The sequence below is a fragment of the Macrobrachium nipponense genome, chromosome 42 (assembly GCF_015104395.2).
Source record: "Macrobrachium nipponense isolate FS-2020 chromosome 42, ASM1510439v2, whole genome shotgun sequence".
Lineage (NCBI taxonomy): Eukaryota > Metazoa > Arthropoda > Malacostraca > Decapoda > Palaemonidae > Macrobrachium > Macrobrachium nipponense.
Window position 1 is genome coordinate 33035127 of NC_061103.1, and position 8953 is coordinate 33044079.

General features: G+C 42.6%; 1 protein-coding gene across 1 annotated transcript in view; it reads right to left on the reverse strand.

Annotated features, from left to right (window-relative positions):
* Positions 1-8953, reverse strand: part of LOC135213322 (uncharacterized) — a 48835-nt gene that overhangs the window by 20088 nt on the left and 19794 nt on the right. Inside the window, exon 2 of the mRNA XM_064247303.1 lies at positions 2154-2363. Within this exon, the coding sequence (XP_064103373.1) occupies positions 2154-2363 (210 nt within the window). The remainder of the gene's footprint in view (positions 1-2153; positions 2364-8953) is intronic.

An 8953-nucleotide genomic window follows, 5' to 3' on the forward strand; every position in this document is an offset into this window, starting at 1 on the left:
TGTCTCCCGTATGCCGGAGGGGTTTTGGAGTGAGCGCGGAAGCGGAAAAAATATTTTTTTAAAAAAATCACAGCGCGCTTAGTTTTCAAGATTAAGAGTTCATTTTTGGCTCCTTTTTTTGTCATTGCCTGAAGTTTAGTATGCAACCATCAGAAATGAAAAAAATTATCATTATCATATATAAATAATGCGATATATGATAGCGCAAAAATGAAATTTCATATATAATTGTATTCAAACCGCGCTGTGCGCAAAACGGTTAAAGGTAACAAGTTACTTTTTTTCCGTTGTAATGTACACTAAATTGCGATCATTTTGGTATATAACACATTGTAAAATGATAAAAGCAACACAGAGAAAATATTATCACAAAATAATGCATGAATTCGTAACGCGCGAACGTAAACAAATATTTTTTCAAAATTCACCATAAATCTAAATATTGTCCTAGAGATTTCCAATTTCTTTTCAAAATGAAGACAAATGATTGAATATTACTATACTGTAAGAGTATTAGCTTACAATTGCAGTTTTCGACCATATCTGACGAGTTAAAGTTGACCGAATGTCGAATTTTTTTATATATATATTTTTTATATGCAATTATTTCGGAAATTAGAAAAGCTACAACCTTCAAATATTTTTTGTTTTATTCTACATGCTATTGCGCACATTTTCATATATAAAACTCTATGAAATGCCTAATATGAAACGGAGCAAATATTCTGAGAATGGGACGTACGTATTTCGGAGATTGTGGCGGAGAATCCGCGCGCGGAGGGAAGGAAAGATTTTTTTAAAATTCACCATAAATCTAAATATTTTGCTAGAGACTTCAAATTTGTTTCAAGATGAAGATAAATGACTGAATATTACTAGACTGTAAGAGTTTTAGCTTACAATTGCGTTTTTCGACCATTTCGGTAGAGTCAAAGTTGACCGATGTGGTTTTTTTTTCTATTTATCGTGATTTATATGCAAATATTTTAAAAAATGAGAAAAGCTACAACCTTCAATTATTTTTTGTTGTATTCTACATGAAATTGCGCACATTTTTCATATACTTTATGTAACGGCTAATTAAAATGGTGCAAACATTACCACAATCGCACGTATGATTTTTTCGGAAGAGTTACCTCGCGCGGACGTAAAGAAAATGTTATTTTTTTCATAAATTCACCATAAATCGAAATATTGTGCTAGAGACTTCCAATTAGTTGCAAAATTAAGGTAAATGATTGAATATTACTAGAATATAAGCGTTTTAGCTTACAATTGCGTTTTTCGACCATTTCGGTAGAGTCAAAGTTGACCGAAGGTTGAAATTTTGGCAATTATCGTTATTTATATGAAAATATCTCAAAACTGATAAAAGCTACAATCATGAGTATTTTATTGTTGTATTCTACATAAAAATGCACACATTTTCATATATAATACTTCATGTAACGGCTAATTTACAATGGTACAAAAATTATGTCAAAGTGACAAAATAATTTAGTGCGGCAAGAAAGAAATTCGCGCTTGCGCGCCTGCGTAATGATTGTAAACAAAACAACACCTTGATCCGTGAACTCCCAGCATCCCCCAAGGCGCGTGATTCTAAAGTTTTAGGCTGGTAGGCCTATAAGTATTTTTCCGCGAATTTAAAAAAAAACTTTTGTAAGTCGACGTAAAATACGTCCAGTCGGCACACGGGAGACAAAAAACGTAGACGTAAAATACGTCCAGTCGGCACACGGGAGACAAAAAACCTCGACGTAAAATACGTCCAGTCGGCACACGGGAGACAAAAAATGTCGACGTAAAATACGTCCAGTCGGCGTAAGAGGGTTAACCTACCTTGTTACCAAATTCAACAACTGTTTCAAGTTTGTGCTGGAGGATACTCCTACATAGGAGGCAATGGTTTGTACTCCCATAGGAACAGAATGATATACTATACTGTTATACTGTACTGTTACATATAACATTATAAGCACAATGTTTGGTTATAATCTTTCCTTCATTGCAATTTTTTCACCGTACAGATAAGCACTCTAGTCCGTCACAACTTAAAAAGGATGTGAATGTCCTTCCAGCTTGTTCCTCAGGACTCTATCCATACAATACTATTTAAAAATAAATATATCAGCAATTACATGATGTCTCACCTTGGTTGGATACAATGGTGTCTGCAGCAAAATATATTTCCTTAAGTACAACTGCAAGAAGCTTTGAAGGACAAGAACACTTTGAAGTCACCCATGGAGGTGCATCTTTAAAAATTACAGCTAACCATTCTTGTACAGCAACAGCAATCAGGAAGTGTTCGCCTTCCTGCTGGTTTATGAGAGAACATAACGCACCAATAAAGCAATTACCTGAAATACAAAAAATATACAAAATCCAATAAATAAAGTTTCTCGTGTAAGTGTAATTACCCACAATAAAATTAAATAAAAAATTTATTTGGGTGTAAACCAAGTACAAACCCAATATACTGTATTTTATGACTGTCTTCAGTTATGCATGAGGGGAAGTCTGTCCCCTCTTAATTCCAAGTTCAAGTACAATCTTATGGATAACAAACCTTCATGTTGTATCCAGCTTTCCCTTTAACAAGACCAATGAGCCTTACAGATATGACAATTTGTCCAAAATTGCATTTTTCCTAACTATACAAACCTGAGGTCCTTTTACACATAGTCCCACCTCATGCCACCCCTCACTCTGCAGTTTTTGCTTGGGCCAAAAGCAAAAGTGATTTGTTTACCTCCCAGTCGCGCGCGCGCGCCTGTCGGACAAGCAGTTAACTACCGAACCCCTTGTTCGAAAGCTTACGACCTATCCAGCTGCCGCTAGTACCTTCCTATTGTAAAAGGACCTCAGGTTTGTATAGTTAGGAAAAATGCAATTTTGGACAAATTGTCATTTGTTCCGACACGGCATACAAACCTTCGGTCCTTTTACAATAGGAAGACTCACTTCTTGGTGGGAGAAATCTGAGTCTTTTGTGAACAGACTGGTGTTCGCCCAACCTTGGAATGCCTCCCTGGTCGTAAGAGCGAGGGAGGGATCCAAGCCTCTGTCCGATTGATCGGGGTGTGCACCGCAGGATCAATGGTCAGACCTCTGGACCAAGTACTAAGAGAGAGGCAAGCGTATCTCTTCGTACCAGCAAACAAGAACAAGTTCCTATTTGCAAGAGGCAACATAAAGTTATGGTTTGTCACTTGTTGGCATCCACTTCCCCCCCTTGTAGGAGGGAGTGGTGGATATTCGCTCCCATCCCTAGTGAAAGGGATAGGATGGGGCTCTGTCGAGTAGCTCACCTGCATCTCGTCCTTATCCAGCAAGGTGATGACCGTATCCATCTACCCACAGGTAGAGGGGGAGAGAAAGATAGGAAGAGAAGCCAGTCACTCTCTCATTCATTATCTATTCTTACAGTCACACCAGGACTCGATGCTGTTCAGCCTGCTAGGGTCTGGGTTAGCTACACAACGTGTTGAGCAGCCACCACGGGTCCCAAGGAAAACGATCCAAGGACCTGTGGGCAATATCCAAAAGGTAGAAGGAGGTGCCAGTGGTCTGGTTGTACCAGACCCCTGCCTTCAGTACCTGCGCCACGGAGAAGTTCTTGTGTAACTCGAGGGAGTGTACTTCTAGGTCATCTTGGTGCTGACGAAGAGTCTTCAACACTCAGCCTGGGATGTCGAGTTTCTTCAGAAAGCGCGACCAGACAAAGCAGCATCTCCTTCGCATCGAAGGCGGTGAAGTCCATTAGGGAGGGGATTGTGAAGGACTCTAACCGATCGTCAGGAACCGAAGGGTTCTGAGTCTTCGCTACGAAGTCGGTACAAAATCGAGCGTCACGAATCCCCATCCCCTGGATGCTTGACTTCGCAGGAAAAGTCATGCAATTACCTCAGAGGAAAAGAAGGTAATGGTCGTATGACCTATCCCTCTTCTCGACTTCGGTGATGTCATGTACCCATACTGGTCTATCCGTCTGCAGCGAAGTGTCTCACATTCTCCTATCCCCATGCAGTGAAGTTCTTCTCGGTAGTGGATAGGACACCGACACTCAATGGTGGGTGTCGATGGTATGGGTACTGTGACAAGCCATTAGGACGAAGAAAAGACTGTTATGGAACAACCGAACTAAGTCCACAGCGAAGTTCGTAACTGACTTGGGCGCTCTGACAGCTGCCGACTGACTGCGTTCGGTAGGAGGCAAGTTGTCCAAGCGCCCGAGCAAGTCATGTGACCTTCGCCTTAAAAGGGTTATGCCAAGAGACTAAACAAATAATTTGTTCGTCACCGATGCCAGAAGGCGAGGTGATGATTCTCTTAAAGCATGTGCCCAACAGGCGAAAGTCAATTGCCTTCTAGAGACCGAGGTCCCTGATGGCAAGATATCTCATAGTATAGTTGATTCTCAGCTAAGGAGAAACAACACTATGTGTCGTTGAAGACGAAGGTGTACAGAAAAAAGGGATTTTGACGTAAGGAAAAATCTATTTCTGGGCGATTGGCTCGTGTCGCCAGCGAAATATCCTTTAATCTATTATTTCTAGGGTAAATGTACTAACACATACCAGAGAATAAATAAAATAAAGAAAAAGGTCAGTATAACTTGACTCGCTCACCCTCCAAGAGGTGTCGGTATGAACACTAGGCGAGTGAGACCACTACCACGAGCCAAATACCAATAGAAATCTCCCACAACAAAAACCCTCCATGAGGAGAGCCGACCCACAGAGTGAGCAGCTCGTACTACTACTACTCCATCCCATGCTGCCGACTGCTGCCTCTAGTGGCCATCCTGAAGTTAGCAGACAATCTTGGGCGAAGGGATGGGTAGGGTGGGATTTTCGCTGGCGACACGAGCCAATCGCCCAGAAATAGATTTTTTCCTTACGTCAAAATCCCTTTTCTGGGCTCAGCTCGTGCGCTGCGCGAAATCGTACCAGAGAAAATAGCACAAGATTGTAAACAAAAGAAATAAAATAAATCAGAATAGGTCTCAAATAAAAAATATAGTAAATATAAAAAGAGTATAAATTGCTAAAAAAGATACAAATACACAGTGATACAAAAATAGAAAATATGCTTAAATTACCCTTAATTCTAAACATGTTTCTTATCATAAGGTAATACATATGTACAGAGGTAAATTGGCTTACATGTAACAAAATGGTACTGTGTAAAGGCATGTATCAAATATATATAGCAATTAAAATAATCAAATGAACAAATTAAACAACAATGATAATATGTAAGGAATGCATATGACTTAATATACAAAACCCGTAACCATTATAAGTTGAGATGTATCCCCTAGCATAAAAATTAAGGGGTGGGGGTAACATCCATGAGATCAAATCCATAATCATCTGTGAGTGTCCCTAGCAAAAAATAAGGGGCACCCACTACATCATCATCAAAGCAGCTAAGACACCAGGTGAATGTAAATGAACACGGTAGGAATAGACGAACTGTTTGGGTGAAGCAGGTAGAAAGGAGGACTGAATCTTCTACTATTCAAATTAACTATGAATCATGGGGAAACTATGTTTCCCGCTGCTACTGCTGAACAATTTCAGAGCTTCCAAGGACTTAAGGTAATGGCGTTTGAACACTGTCGGCGATTTCCATCCGGTATACTTTTTCAAACTCATCGAAGTCATGTGTTGAAATAATTAATTGAGGTGCTACTGCCCTGACATCATGTGCTTTCGGGAAAGAGTCAGGATTGGCTTGTTTAATAAACGAAACAGGATTTGTTGCCTGATGCCTTTAATGGATAAAGTTCCACCTTTTTCCCTCTTAAAGAGGGGACCCGATGAGGATGAAAGAGGTCCTGGACAGAAAGGCTCGTAAGGTTGTAACTGGGCAAAGAGATACATCTTGTGGAAGGGGTAGTACCTTCCAAGGTTCCCACCTCAACAAAGGATCTTCATTCTTTGCTAAAAAGCTACGTTCCGGAGAAAGTAGTACTTCCCCTGTGGGAAGGAATTGAATATGATCCGGATCTTCTGGATAAAGCCGACAGTTCTGAAATTCTTGCTCCTGAAGCTAAGCTTAATAAAAACAGGGTTTTCCTTAAGAGCATTATAAACGAGCATGTGTCATTATCGGTTCTGAAGCCAGTTTTAGAACATCGTTTAAGAACCATGAAACTGACGTAGGCCTTACAGAAGGTCTAAGTCTAGCACATGCCTTAGGAATAGACGAGAAGTAGGAATCCGTCAAGTCTATGTTGAACCCAATTGAAAAATCTTTTTCAAGGCTGACTTGTTTTGTCGTAATCGTGCTAGCTGCTAAACCTTTTTCAAATAAGGATCTGAAAAAGGATATAGCTGAATTAACTGTCATGATTCTAATATCAGATTCTCTCAGGAAGATTGCTAACTTTTTGACCGCAGCATCATACTGTCTCAAAGTTTGAATCCCTTTTATCGGATTCCAGAAGAGAATATTCTGAGGGTCAATATTCGCATCTCTTTTTGCCGCAAACTTCATGAAATCCATAAAGTTAGGGTTTGAGAATCCCTGAGGAAGCGAACACAGTCTTCGTTTGTACTGACTGGGAGAGCCTGGGATTGGGGATCCGAAGAGGACGAAGGCCCAGCTCTAGAATTAGGGATACCAATTGCTCTTCGGCCAGTCTGGGGCTACTAGAGCCACTTGACCCTTGAATGTCCTGAGTTTGTTTAACACTTTCATGAGAAGATTCACTGGAGGAAAGACATAAATCTTCTTCCAGTTGTTCCAGTCCAGAGCCAGGGCGTCCGTGGCATAGGCCAGAGGGTCCAGGTTGGGGGCTACGTAACAGGGGAGTTTGTGATTCGCTTGAGATGCGAAGAGATCCACCTGTAGCCCTGGGACTCTTTGAAGGATCCATTGGAACGAACTGTTGTCCAGTGACCATTCCGACTCTAGGGGTACTGATCGGGATAACGCGTCTGCTATGAAGTTTCTCACTCCAGCTATGTGAGTGGAGGAGAGATGCCAACTGAACTTGTCTGCCAGGGAGAAGATGGCTACCATCACATGATTTAGATGACGTGACTTGGAGCCTCCTCTGTTTATACAATGTACTACCACTGCGCTGTCCAGAACTAGCTTTATGTGGGAGTACTTTGGTGGGCGCAACCTTTTTAGAGTCAAGAACACTGCCATTGCCTCCAGTACGTTTATATGGAACTGACTGAACTGAGGTGACCAAGTTCCTTGAACCTTTTGGACCTGGGAATACCCTCCCCAACCGCTTAAGGACGCGTCTGTGTGGATGGTAATCCCTGGTGGAGGGAACTGAAGGGGTACTGACACTGACAAATTCTTGACTTTCGCCCACGGCTGAAGTCGATTCTTTAGAATCAGAGGGACTGAGGATAGTTTGTCCCTGGACCTGACATTTGCTCGTGAGCGCCAGATTCTGGTTAGGTCTTTCAGTTTGGCTTTCATTAAGACGTTCGTCACTGATGCAAACTGGAGAGAACCCAGGATCCTCTCCTGAGCTCTCCTTGACGCCAGTTTGTGACTTAGAAATTGCTTGACTGACTTCGCTATTTCTTCCTTTTGGTTGATGGAATCGACAGAGTATGGGCGGATAGATTCCATTGAATGCCCAGCCACTGAAAGTCTGACTCTGGAGTGAGTCTTGACTTGGTCCTGTTTATCTTGAAGCCTAGATATTCCAGGAACTGAATCACTTTCAGTGTGGCTCTGTTGCATTCCTCGACTGTTGGAGCCCAGATCAACCAATCGTCGAGATACGCTACTACCATAATCCCTTGTGATCTGAGTTGTTGCACTACCACTTCCGCTAGTTTCGTGAACACCCTGGGTGCCACGTTGAGTCCGAAGGGAACTACCTTGAAGGAGAATGTCTGGTCTCCTATCTTGAAACCCAGATATGGACGGAAGTGTCTTGCAATAGGGATATGATAGTAGGCGTCTGTAAGATCGATAGAGGTGGTGACGGCCCCACGGGGAAGTAAGGTCCGCACCTGAGAGATCGTGAGCATCTTGAACTTGTCGCAGCGGATGGCTAAGTTTAAGCGGGACAAGTCTAAGATTACCCTTCTTTTTTGTGAGCCTTTCTTTGGCACGCTGAACAAGCGACCTTGAAATTTTAATCTCTTGACTTTCACTATAGCTCCTTTCTGAAGGAGGTCCTCTGCGTACTCTGTCAATTCCTTGGAAGGAAGTTGACGGAAAGGTCTGGATGGAGGTGGGTTCGTCAACCAGCTCCAACCCAGGCCTTTTGACACTATGCTCTGAGCCCATTCGCTGAAGTTCCACCGGTGGCGAAAGTGAAACAGCCTCCCTCCTACCTGAAGTTCTTCATTGGTTCTGGTAACCGCCTCGGCCTCCTCTGAAGTGCTTTCCCCTGTTAAAGGGGCCTCCCGATCCTCTCCACGAAAGGAACGCTTACCTCTGCCTCCCTTACCCGAGCGGTCATACTTCTGTGAAGCTTGACTCTCGAAGGCTTGATTGTAAGCTGGAGAGATGGCGTAAGAGGTGGAGGGCTGAGGCTGAGGGGATATCACATAAATTGGCTGTGATTGAGCCTTAGAGGTGGAAGGTTGGGCTGTTTGCACTAAGGGCACCGCTGGAACTTGCTGAGGAAAGCGTGACTGCTTCTTCTGGTAAGGATGGAAACGCCTAGGTTTCCCCCGACCCTTACCTTTAGGTGTTAGGTCTTGTCTCCTCTTAGCCGTAAGGCCCCACCGGTCCTTAAGGCTCTGGTTCAGCCTCGTAGCCTCTGACTGGACTTCCTTCACCATAGCTTCTGGGAAGAGATCTGCTCCCCAGATGTTAGACGAGAGTAACCTATTCGGCTCATGTCGAATGGTTGCCTCTTGTAGGACATGCTTCCGACAATTCGATCTAGCAGTGGCAAACTCAAACATATCCGACTGTACTGTTTGAGTCAGGGCTTTGGTCATGAGCTTAAAAA